At 38.3% G+C, this 13747-nt stretch overlaps 1 protein-coding gene across 1 annotated transcript in view; it reads right to left on the minus strand.

The window, feature by feature from the left end:
• Positions 1 to 6595: 6595 nt before the first annotated feature.
• PRKD1 (protein kinase D1) overlaps positions 6596 to 13747 on the minus strand; it is a 1412470-nt gene continuing 1405318 nt past the window's right edge. Inside the window, exon 20 of the mRNA XM_044073466.1 lies at positions 6596 to 10707. Coding sequence (XP_043929401.1) covers positions 10489 to 10707 — 219 coding nt within the window. The 3' untranslated portion in view covers positions 6596 to 10488. The remainder of the gene's footprint in view (positions 10708 to 13747) is intronic.

Below are 13747 nucleotides of genomic sequence, written 5' to 3' on the forward strand. Positions count from 1 at the left end.
CGTAAAAACAAATTATATGATGCTGTTAAGCTGGCAATGCTTAAACATTTTAGTTAAGCTGGTAACGCTTGAAAAAATCTGCTTGGAAGAGCTGGTAATGCTTGAAAATTCTTAGTTCAACTGGTAACTTTTAGAAACTTTTTTGCCTTTGGCGTACGGATGATATATCCAGAAACAGTTGCAACATGCTGAAATCTAATCTGCCTTACGCTCTCCTTTTTATTTTTATTTAATTACTTTGCTTTCAAAGGAGCGCATTTAAACAGCCAATATTTACTTTTACATTTTTACAACTAAAAATATTGGTCATAACGTAATTTGACATGGAAAATGGAATGTAGTGCAGTGAGACTCAAACTGGGAATGACTGCTCATAAGGCGAATGCTCTGTCCACTACACTATTGTTATACTGCTTAATTTGCATATATCTTTCTTTTTATCCTCTTCTGCCATTTAAACTGCATTAACCGTAGCTAAGCGATGGGGAAACCCATGCACCTATAGTTAAATTTCATCTGTTTCATAAACAAAAAGTATCTTTATATTGTTTGTGTTTACTATTGCTCTTGTACACATGGTGGGATGTTACTGGGGGTAGGTGGACGCCTATGAGTGGTCTTGCTCATCTGTTTAAGACTTTCTGCTTTTCTTCATTGCAGGGGCATGTATATTCTGAGAGCTCTGCTCTCAGACACGTCCCCTACACTCTTACATTCTCCATGTAAGATTAGGAGCTCAGGCAGCATGCCTTCATTAATATGCATGGCACTCTGATGTCCTGCTCCTAAACTGCCAGTTCTGTGCAGGACTAAGCTAGTCCTGCATGGAAGATTAGTAAATCCGGGGGAATATCTTTTTACCTGCACTCAACAGAGGTCAAATATCAACACAGTTTTGTTTGCCATTGTGTAAGCTTTAAGATGAAATCTTTTAATACTTTGTATATAGCATGGCTTTGAAATTATTAATGTAAATATAAACAACAAATATTTGATACCTAGAGGTGTCAGGATGTAAATGTAGAAACATCTACAAGCGTCACCTGGCTGTAATGAGATAAGCTACTGTGTAGTTAGCTGTCTGCACATTTGCAGGACTTTAGGTTTGATTTGGCTTTATTATGGTAGACGTCAACAGGTGATTGTTAGGGTATATGCTGACTTTTTTTATGAAGAACTAAGTATTCTAAACAGACATTGTGATGACAGTGACAATAAAAGAACATACAGTTTTGTCAGGTACTCATACTAACTGTACATGATTTAATTTCCCTTGTACCCACAATAGAGTCTTCCCACTATTTCTGTGTTTCACATCTATGTTAAAATGTAAATCTTTGTGTCATCCTATGGAGATAACCTTGTGACTACTGACATCCTTGTTCAGCCAGTGTTCACAAACAGTGGTGATACACTAGATTTGCATATTGCCAGGAAAAATACTAAATAGAGAAAAATAAAATTTAACATCTGAGATGTGGTAGGATTTGTATGTTGCCAAGAAAAATACTAAATAAAGAAAAATGAAATTTAACATCTGAGATGTGGTAGTAGTGACAAAGGCCTTCATGATCTTGTCTTGCTCTATCCAGTCAGGACAACACTATACTGGATAACACTATGCTGCCTGGAGCAGTTTAATCTGTGCAGAATTTTGTAATATGTGGTTTAATCTGTGCTTAGTCACAGAATCCATGGATATTGGTGTTGCACCTCAGGATAATATGGTGTATTTCCCTACAGAGAAACAATTTCCATATAAGACAGTCTAGCTTAAGTAGTGATACACGGTAACCTAGTATAACTTGAAACCAATTTTGCAGGAAGATTGTTATGAATAATCTGCCTCTTTTTTAGAAATTCACAAAAGAAAACTCTAGCAAAGCTAGATTTTCCACTGTGTGATACCTTAAACCTCTTGCATCAGAGGCAGCATGGGATATATGCAAATTATTCTTTAAAAATATCAGGTGTTTCAGTTAAATGGCAATACTGAATGTCCATAATGTTTTCTTTTACTTTTAAGTCTATTTATGGACAATTTCAGGCCAATAAAGCCAAACACCTCTAGCTGTGGACATGCATACTTCTGCCTTCTTATGGTATCATCAGCACAACGTAAAAAAATGTTAGGCTTTTGGAAACACAGGGTTATCATACCTAACTGATATCCATAAACATAAGGGTGTCTACAAAATATCCCAACCAACAAACTAAAACAAGGAGTAATAAGGTCACACAGGAAAACCAACTGGTTAAAAACACAAAAAGAAAAATCTAGCAAAGCTAGACTTTTCACTGTGTAATACCTTAAAACTCTTGTATCAGAAGCAACATGGGATAGATGCAAATTACTCTTTAAAAATATCAGGTGTTTCAGCTAAATGGCAATACTGAATGTCAATGTATTTTTCTTTTACTTTTAAGACTATTTATGAACAATTTTAGGCCAATAAAGCCAAACCCCTCTAGCTGTGGACATGCATGTTTCTGCCTTCTTATTACACCTGATATCCTTAAAGAGCAATTTGCATATATCCCATGTTGCCTCTGATACAAGAGGTTGAAGGTATCACACAGTGGAAAGTCTAGCTTTGCTAGATTTTTCTTTTTTTAACCAATTGGTCTTCCTGTGTAACCTTAATACTCTTTTGTTTTAGTTTTTTTTTTCTTTTTTAGAAATTAAGATAGCACAGTTGCTGATTAAGTTCAGATTCAGGAAATGTATGAAATCAATAAACATTGTTAGGTAACTGTCAAGCAAGGAAAAGTGATATGCCTGCAAAAGTGTGCTATTTAATACAAAGTGGTTAAATACATGAACCTCTCATTAGCTTTAATTAAAATAATTCATTTTGGCTTTTATTTAATTCCTTATTGCATAGTTTATTCTTCTTACTATTACTATTAAAAATTATCTGCTCCACTCAAGGTTTCCTTGCAGGAGGTTTTCCTTTAGCAGTACTAGCAATCTATTATTTTCTCCCAATGGATGCAACTATGTGGCTCCTCAAATCTTTGCCAGCATTTAATCAGACATGGAAATTTTCACAGGATGAACCCCTAACAATTATAATTATGTTATATCAAAAAATGTGTGTACAGTTACTTAAAAGGTAGGTAAAATCATACAGAGATTAATAAAACACTTCTTAAATAATGTATTGACTTGTATATGATATTTACATGTGCACCTGTACAATGTTTTGACAGTACTTTTATTAAAAACCTACAGAAAGGCAACATTACATTTGACAGCTTAATCTGAAATGCAATAGGAATACGTCACAAAGGAAATATGAGAAGTCATAAATGCAAATGCTGACATAGATAAGGCAATGAGGCTTTAACAGTATTTCAATTTGTTCATTGTTTATATATAGACTTGGTTAGTATTCAAACTGTACAACAGTAAAATATGCCATTTTATTTCAACACAGAAAAATTCCTAGGCAGCTATGTTTGTTTAGAAATATAATAAAGCATGCCAAAAGTGCCAAGTTGTTCACAGAACAGCAGTGATAATTCTACTCTTCAAGAGTTTGCTTTGAAGTGCAACATATTACAAACACAAAACATAGCTACCATAAAGGATTATTTAACTTTTACCATGCTTGTTTTATGAAATAAGAACACTTGTAACAAATACAAACTCACCCATTTAAACATATGGAAAGCAAATCTAATTGTTCACATGTTCACACACAAAGTCAGCAATACATAGTTTAGATTACTGAGGCACTTCATATAATTTGTCTATCAACACACACAAACAAAGAACTGATTAGATTTTATCAGTTCACCTCAGTCTTATGATGTGTAAATTTTGCATTAGGTATGTTTTTGGAACAAATTTGAAGGATATTTGTAGAAATATAAATTAAGTCATGAATGACAGCATGAGCCAATATGAAAAAGACAAGAAGAAATGAAATTAAGCATTCAATATCTGAAAAAAAATGCAAAAACAGATAGCTGTTAGGTTTTGTCCTTCACTACACATTGCTAAGGTAGTAGCCACTGTAGAAACTAGCCAAATATTATATATTTGGAGGTTGGGATTGTACTACCAAGTTTTATCCTAAACCCAACTCAAGTTCTAGGACCAACCAAACTAATATAACTGAGTTTTCTACTCCAGTCACAACACTACAGAGTTAACATAAAAGTGACTTCTATATATCGAAGCATAGCCTGGCAGATCTTGCCAATGGCAAATTCTAGTGACCAAAATGTTTTTTTTAAAATATGGATGTAAACAGAATATATAGAATTGCGGTAATACTTTTATTCAAAAAAAAAAAAACACTACTTTAAATAGGAATGTATCTTCGCAGAAGTGAGCATCTTTCTTTAAGAGCAGACAGAAACTCTGCCGGATTAGTCAGAGATTTACTAAATGAAGTAAATAATGCTGTATTAAAGGAGGACTGAGGAAAACCCATGTAGTGTGTTTGCCCTACTTGGAGGGAGAGTTGAGGCCTGGAGTAGGGGATCTGGAAAGGAAATAGCAGAAGAGAAGGAAGATCTGGAAGAAGACACCGGAAGGAAGATGGAGATATTCATGTTATAGGAATCCAGAACACAGTGCTAGTGAGCGTCTCTGGGGAGAGGGAGACACAGACACTGAAAGTGATTGCAACCCAGCTATAAGAGACTGTTTGAAGGTACTGTTTGGAAATGTTTGGTAAACAATAAGCCTTTTTTGTTATGTGAAGAATCTGCAATTTGTATGCATTTGTATAATAAACAATAATGTTTTATAACACTGGTGTGTTTGCTGCCTTAAACTGTCCCCAGTATGTACTCCCTTACTTCCTATCTATAGCTACATCCTGCCTATGTCAGTCACTGTCTGACTAAAAATTAGTAAATAGCCTATGTACAATTACGTGAAATATAATTGAATTGCTGAATGATGCTTTTGCAAATCAGCTCCACTCAGATGAAGTAAAAATTATTGTTAATCTCTACAATCTTGGCATTGACTACATTTAGTTTAGTGGGATGAAGTGAATTTCCAGCTGTGTATGTAGATCGTAAGTTATCCCCAACCAGTAGAATTTTATTCTTGTTGGTGCCATTTGAAGTGAACCCATTCCTGACTACATTGCGAGAAAAAGTCAATCTTCTCTGTAACATGCATTGCTCCGCACTATTTCAGCAATAAACAGACATTATTATTATTATATTTAAATTATCAGAGTCAGATAGTTATTGGGAGGGATTACCAAATGTTAGCTCTGCAGTAAAGTAGAGCTTCAGAAAAGATGATAATTGGTCACTTCATTGCTGATCAATTCATCAAAGTTTGTTCATTTGTGACTGGATGACTGAATGGAGCTTTGCCAACTTACTTTTTTTTTAATAATTACTTTAGATATTTTGCACCAACAGTTTTTATTACATAACAGAGTGAGTACAATGCAATTCTCCTGCATGCTGAATGTGGAGGTGAAGCCCCCAAGAAAGAACAATGTTATGGGTAGTCCAGAATGAATGGGCTTTGACCTATCAGTCAATGATGAAGGCTACCACCTTCAACAGAGGTCATGTATGGACTTACCGAAGGTGGGATTAATTAAAAGGGCTACCATTTAGCTATCTTAAACCATATGATAACACCACGGGACCATTCCTTGCAACTTCCATCAAGAAATATGCTTACCATTGGGGATTTGTGTCTCTGCTTTCAGTTTAGTGTTAACTACACATTGCATGATCAATTGTTTTACTCGCTTATGCTTAAAAAGTATATTATGTTGGTAAGGAAAAAGTATCAATGCAGTAATATTTTAATTATAACAACACTGTACAAAGAACATCAAACAGAAACAGTCAACAAATCTAATCTTAATAAAGCCCTTATATGAAGGTCTTATAACCTGATTATAGAGAAAGTACATATACTTACCTACAGGATGCCATGTTTTTCTTAACAGATGGGAAGTATAGAAGTTTTAGCTAAAAATTAGTGGTAAAAAACCCATGCGAATATCATGTCCTGTCTAAACAAAATAAATGTAAATTTAAATAAATAATTAGGTCAGTGCATCATGTTTTATATTTTTCCTCATCATTTAAATAAAAGTTCCTTACTGCTGCAATCCTTCATAAGCAAACCAATTTGCTCTGTTTGAAGCACCACTGAAGGTTAGACCATAGTCAGCTTTTGATAAAGATAATGCAAAAAAAAAAAAAAGAATAAATAAATAAAAGTAATAAATACATTTTTAAGTAATTTCTTCCCTATTCCTTTCATCATGCCTTGTGTAGACGATAAAGGCAGGGTACAATTTCAATAAAATTTGGTAAGATGTTATATGATTGACATTATAACATACATCAACATATGAGGCTCTTAATATTTCCTGGATCACATTTTCTAACAGCAGTTCATCAGAAAACATATATATATATATATATATATATATATATATATATATATATTTTTTTTTTTTTTTTTTCAAAATTTGTGTGATAAGAACAATATAGGAAAAGCATTTCTCACATTTTCTTCTTTTTTTGCCATTTAAGAAGGTATAAATGAAAACTATCTCATCATAATTACATATTCAACAAAGATTCATACTGATTTGCTGGCAAAAATGTCCTTGTTTACTAAGTAAGTGTCACTTGGGCAGAATACTATTACATTTTCTGAATTATCTTCCTTGAAATTACTAGACCGTAATCAATAACAGAGGGAAATATAGAGCTTTGTCCCTTACATCCACGTTTATAATATATTATAATTTCTGAGGCCATGATTCTGAAACAGTCTGCATTGTAGGCCAAGCATATTTGCATGGTTCACGGGGACACCCATGGTATGAAAGAATTTCAGCAGATTAGTTCAACTAAACCAACTTCACATACCTCAAGTAAAACAAGGACCTGTCCTGCTACAAAAATTGTCTACAATGGCATCCATGACTCACATACCATATCCTAAATCACCAGCAGAATACTGCCCACTTTAGAGTGGACTGTAAAATAAAAATGACTACCCATATCATCCACATATGGCAAAAGAAGGAATGCATATCTCACTTACACATCTGGGTACTATATTATGTGTTGCCTTAACTGCTGAGGTCACAAGCAATTCAGTACCCAAAAGTGATTACTCTGGGTATCTCCCAGGCACCTGCCTCAAAGATACTGGACAAGTTCCTTGATTTGCTGTGTCAGGACAAGGAAGGTTTTATTTTGGTGCAGAGAGTCCAACAGGAGAGAACCACCACCATGAGAAGCTTCTATGGCTTCACTTTGAGCCTGTCAGCCATGTCTGCCAGTGGCTATACACATGCTACAATTATGGTATCATATGGCCTACACTGAGATTTCTATACCAACCAGTCTTTGGACTGCCATGTGCTCTGTAATGCAAATGGTTGAATGCAAATATGTCTTTTCAGTATGGTGGATGGGATAGCTCACTGTCAGATTCAGCAAATGATTTTCCAGAGGTGTTTCTAGTTGTCAAGTGTAACAGTTAATAATGCCTGGGATAGCAAAATTCATTATATGTATACCTGATGCATAGTAACCCCCACAAAATAATTACTGTACTGTAGGTGAGGGTATGATACAATCATGAGGCATGAGTGAGGAAACAAGTGCAGTATCTACATACTTTAGAGAAATATCATTGTAATGCCAACCATAACCAGGCAGGTGCTGTTTTTGAACATGTATTTGGGCTTCTTGAGATATGCTTCAGAAGTTTAGATGTCTGTTAGTTAGGCTACACTGCACAGTGTGTCTGTCATGATGCAGAATGCCATGCAAGTTTGCAGCAAAACAACTAGTCTAGCTTCATTCACTGGTACCTTAAGCTGCTTTTCAGTGGACATGAGTGACAATAATGACCACCAGAATGATGGACACAGATAGGGCCTAACCTCTGTTAGACTGTGGCATAAGTGCAGGTTAGCAGGGGAAATGCAGCACAATCTGTCACAGATGTATGTGTCACAATAACATGCAAGCTTCAGAGCAACAGAAAAATAATGCAGATATTATTGTAGCTGTCATGTTGAAACCATTGCAAACTTTGAGGTGCAGTGTATGGTCAATTAGCTGTGCACGCCAAACATTACCACACACAATAACAGAAGAAGAAGAAGAAGAAGAAGAAGAAGAAGAAGAAGAAAGTACTAGGTTATCTGGCAACTACCAATTATGCAGAAATAGTAGAGAAGCAGATAAACTAGACAACACCAGAAAACATGCAGAAGTTGAAGCTACACAGCTGTACCATTGCTCTGCAAACAAATGCATGATGTTCAGACAAACAGAGCTGTTTTGTTGAGTTGCCCAATACACAGGTAATGAGGTTCATCAGAATGGAATGTAACTTTGCAACTAAAGTGTGCCAAAGCAACACACACCTATTGTAGTCCTAGTAGTATGTAAATGGATAACTCATTTGTCTGCATTGATACCAACACATGACCACATATCTGCTGTCTGAACAGCAATCAGCAAAGTTTATGTGAGATTAAGAAGGAAGGAAGTAAGTGGCCTCTATGCAGATGTGGCCATCCTGTGGGAAAGTATCACCAGCCTGGATCACTATTATGATAACATCAAGGACAGATTTGGGGCACAACGAGCACATATAAACAGGGAGATAGCTGCTAAGCAGTGTAGTGACACATTTTTGGCAGCATGGGGACCATGTACAGAAATGTGCACATCCTTTAGGGTTACCACTAAAGGAGGAAGGTGTAGAGCTGGCCATAAGAGAACACTGAAAGCCAAGAGAAAAAGTTATGTACTCCTCATGGTTGCCTAGGTAACAACCAATCAACTGCAGTGTGTCACATCAGACCAACAGAGGTAAAACAGGAAGTGTATTAAAGGATTAATGGAAGAGTCTAGACAGCCATTTGGCAGAAACATCAAAAATGGCACACACACACACACACACACACACACACACACACACACACACACACACACACACACACACACATACACAAAAGAAAGAAATGGGGACAGTATGAGTGGAACCATTTTACTCTACTAAGCTACATTACATACTTATAAGACACTAGACATTGTTGCAGCTATATGTTACCAACTGGATAGATCTGTACAGTCTGCTTTCAGGTACACATGTGTATCATAGCTAGGACTTTTTACCGAAGGAATGCATGCCAAGTCTCCAGACATCACAACACATTAATTAAACAACCACACACATATCAAACTCTTTGACTCTGAATAATAAATAAATCATCATACCCACTGAAACCACCTGGTAACAAGGGCTATGCATGTTATAAAATGCAAGCAGCGAACTACAGCTACAACATTAAAACATAGCAAAGAGGAGATGGCAAGCCTTTCAGCACACCTCTTTTTGAAGGGGTTGTAGTATCCCACACTACCTGATACCTAGATAGATAGATAGATAGATAGATAGATAGATAGATGGAAATATGGATAGATAGATGGATAGATATAGATAGATAGATAGATAGATAGATAGATAGATAGATAGATAGATAGATAAATAGATATTAAGTGTGAGATCACACAGAGACAGAGAAACAGGGCACTATATTACACCATCTGTACCGTGTACTCCATGCTCTCACATCCTGATTAGCTATAAAAAATGTAGAAACTGCTTAGTGACCAGTGCACTCAGCCATCTGCAGTAGTAATTATAATAGAACATCACTGAGTGGGACTCTATTAGTGCATATTGACTAATCCATTGTATGAGTAAGTGTTCTTTTCCCGATGATCTTCACTAACATTGTTCGGGAGGAGGGCAACCACAGCTGAATGGACACAACTTTTGCCAGTACAGCTAGCATTATTGAAATTCTTAGGGTTTTCCTTCACCATGTATATGTATTTCATGGTGTTAATATCATGGTTATCTGTCTTGGCACTAATGCACCACTCTTCATGACACACTTTTGGTGACACTACTTCCATTTCTTTATCTACATGTTTCCCACATCCCTATCAAATGTACATTCCTAAATATTTTAGTGCAGCAACCACAATCCTAGCCACTCTGTATTTGTGATGCTTGTCTGATGATTGCTCTTCAGTATGCACTCAAACATTAACTATTACATGTTCATGACCTTTAACCCATACCCTTCCTTATGTAATAGGCTTTGCTTAGTTTCACTGTGGTTTGTTGTTTCTGAAAATCCATCTTCTTATTATATTTTAAAGGGTGTCCTGGCAAATCATGAGTTTTGCTTTTTTTACCCTGTAGAACTTGCACTTCAAAGCAGATGTCTCCAAATCAAGACCTACAATTTAGAAAATGATTGATCAGCACAGGTCAGGTTAGTACAGATGGGTACATCGAAAGTCTGCCCATTCAGGGACTTCAATAATTGGTGAGCAGTTGATCACGGTGATTATCAACCATTTCCAGCACCAACAAGGAAATGTCGATAAACAATGTAAACTGAAAGTAAGTTTCAAATGCTGGTGCAAACATGTCATTCACAGAAAGCTGACACCATCACTGAGAACATTCATATCTGCATCATCTGATTCTGCAGTTTCTCGACAGTCAACGCTTTGACTAATGAGGTTTGCTGGGTACTGCTTATTGTGATGTTTGGCATACTCCTGCCATCGTGCATCATCACTTTCATGTGTGATGTATCGATCTCCTGTTTTACATTCAAGATCTCGTAGATCCAACCATGTTTGGTAGTCCTGTATAAAACAAAAATAGCTCTTTGGCATTCTTATATAATCCCTTTCATATTCAATAATTTTTTTATGTAAAATTCTGACATTCATTTAAGAAAAATGCACTGTTTTGTGTAGCACTTTGAGCAAAACATTGCCTAGTAATCTGTATTCCAAATGATGTAATAGCATTTTTTACTATAATCCCTTACCAAGACATGGCATGCAGAGGCAGAATAGTTAGACTCTATTCCTGAATATTAACATTGCAGCTCTAATGTGACAAAAACAGGAAAAGTGAATTATAAATTACTATTTTCAGATAATGTACATGATGCATCCTAAGAATCCACATTTTAATATTTACATGTCTGCTTTCTCAAAGTCAGCAATATTGTCTCAGATGAAGATTCAGATATTTTATGTCTCATGTTAACCATACAGTAGTTTCTTTTGCTCTTGAAATTATACTGCTGCACATAAGCATTTTTTTCTGCAGCATCAGTCCTTTTGATTAATAAAAACACTTACATATTTATTTGTTATATGTATGTACACATGCAAATATCTGTTATCCAATGCAGCAACAGACAAACATTATTAACAGCAAGCAAAGAAATAAACAATGTATACACTTTGATATTATTCATTTGCTTATTTCATTCTGAATGTATTTCAGAGTTATAGGGAACCAGAGCTTACTGCAGGAGTCACTGAGTGTGAGGCAGGGAAAATAATGCTGGACAGAGTTTCAGCCCATTGCAAGACACAGTACAGTGTGTTATAATGAAAAAAAAATAACATTAGGAAATTGAAACTTAGAATATATGCACAAATGAGTGCCATTATACTCAACATCCACTTAGTCCATATAGCAACTGTAAAATTCATTTGTATTTCAAAAGATTGCTGATGTTAAGTTGTCTATCTCGCCTTCATTCTTGCTGGATGGGTTCGGAGCCGACCTCGGCTCCGACTCGGCCACTCTAAAAGCTCGAGAGTTGGTTCCACCGGCTCGAGGCTCCCCTTATATCCCACAATGCTAGGCGAGAGTTACTTCAGATCTCGTTTGCCGCTACAGCTTCGAGGTTGGTTGCTTCTACCGGTTCCTGGTGAGTGTTAGCTTTTTATACAAAAAGTTACTCTTTTTTTCCCCTTTTAACTTTAATTCTTCCTAAATTAGTGTAGGACATAGATCTTTATCCCCGACCCTATTTTTTCCCCGTTTTCTTATTAAAAGAACCGTTGGTTCTTCCCTTGGGCCTTTGGCCTTCCCTTCCATAGGGTGTGTTTGTGTAGTTACTTTAACTTTTTTGTGCTTAATTACTAGTATTTTTACTAAAATTGTTAATTATTTTTAGTATTAATAATTTTTTCTGACAGGGTATAACTGTGTGTTTGGGTGTGTGTTAGTGTACACCTGTCAGTTAGGATAATGTCAAAGGAAGCAAAGGTCTCTGGATTCAAGAAGTGTGATGCGTGCTGTCAGAAAATGTCTCTGACAGACGCTCACACTTCTTGTGTCTATTGTCTGGGGCCTTTGCACCTGCAGGACTCCTGTGCTGTGTGCCATGGCTTCAGCCCCAGGGTCCTGCAGGAGAGAAAAAACAAGTTGATTCTGAGAGGCTTGTTAAAACCAGAGGATTCCCTGTCAGTTTCAACAGGGAAGCCCTCTAAGGCATCGAGGTCTTCGCTCCGGCTTCTGAGCCGAGACCTCAGGTTGTTCAACCTTTGCCTTTATCGGCTCCGGCTGGAGCCGATAAGACTCAGTCCACGGTTTCTGTGGCTTCCTCGGCTCCGGCCGGAGCCGAGGTTATCGAGGTACCTGTGTCGGCTCCGACAAGATCTTTCGAGCCGACAACCAGAAAGAGGTCTAGGTCACCTTCTCTTGGCTCCGTTCATTCGGCTCCAGGATCTCCCCTGCTGTCTGAACGGAGCCAAAGGTCTCATTCCTCTAGGTCATCGAGGCTTTCCGATCATGACCTTCAGAGGGTGGTGAGTCGACTACTTAATTCCGAGGCACTAGCCCAGATGCTTCAGAGCCCGACTCATCAGTCGGTGCCTGCCCCGGTCCATCAACTCTTTCCTCCTTCGACTCTTTTGAGTTCCGAGCCGGGTCGTGTCGGAACCGAGGCTGTGGTCACCGAGCCGAGACAATTGTCTTCGGCTCCGTCGTCGGCTCCGTTTTCTTCCGTGGAGGAATCTCGGCGCCGGACTTCCCTCGTCGGCTCCGAGGGGGTGAGTGGCATCGGACCCTTGTCCGACCCCCCTCTCCCTCTCGGTGCTTCGGCGCTGGTGAGTTCGGCTCCGACATCAGCCTCGGAGCCATCACTGTCGGTGCCGAGGGGGGTCCTTAGCTCCTCGGAGCGGGGACCTCTGGCTCTGCCTGACAGGGGTGCATTCGAGGTCATGCGGAGTGTGTTAGAGCCTGGCTCTACTCCACAGTCGGCTCCGTCAGCCCCTCCCTCTATGCTGCCTCAGGGTAAGTCGACTCACTCCCTCATCCCGGACCGCAGAGAGCCAGCTCCTCAGGAGCCCACTTTGGGGATTTCATCCTCTTCCGTGGCCTCTCCTGATTTGGCAGAAGAGCCCCCTCGGAAGAGGAAGTGCAAGAGGAAGCACATTGACTCACCTGAGTCTATCACGTCGGACACAGATCTGGATGATTCTGAGGGTTCCCCCCATTCCCCTTCTGAAGATGTCTCATTTGCAGACATTCTGGAGATCCTTAAACAGAGGGGAAATTGGCCAACCCTCAACCCTTCGGAGGACGAATCTGTGTATCTTGAGGCGTTTGGCTCTCGTCCTTCCACCTCCTGGGTGTCCCCCCCCTTCGACCCCCTCATGCAGGTGGTTGCTAAGAAGGCATGGACGGCTCCTGATTCAGTGGACCCCACTCCCAGGAGACCCTCCAAATTCATCACAGCTCCATCAGACAAGCAATTTTTATCAAAAGGAGTTTCTGTGGATGCTATGGTGGTAGCTGCCGCCACAAAGAAGGAACTGGCTGATCCTTCAGTGCCTGTCCATCCACCTAACAAGGAATCTAGGTCCATGGATAGGT

The sequence above is a fragment of the Protopterus annectens genome, chromosome 6.part0 (genome assembly GCF_019279795.1).
Source record: "Protopterus annectens isolate FY-2018-M chromosome 6.part0, PAN1.0, whole genome shotgun sequence".
NCBI classification, from domain to species: domain Eukaryota; kingdom Metazoa; phylum Chordata; order Ceratodontiformes; family Protopteridae; genus Protopterus; species Protopterus annectens.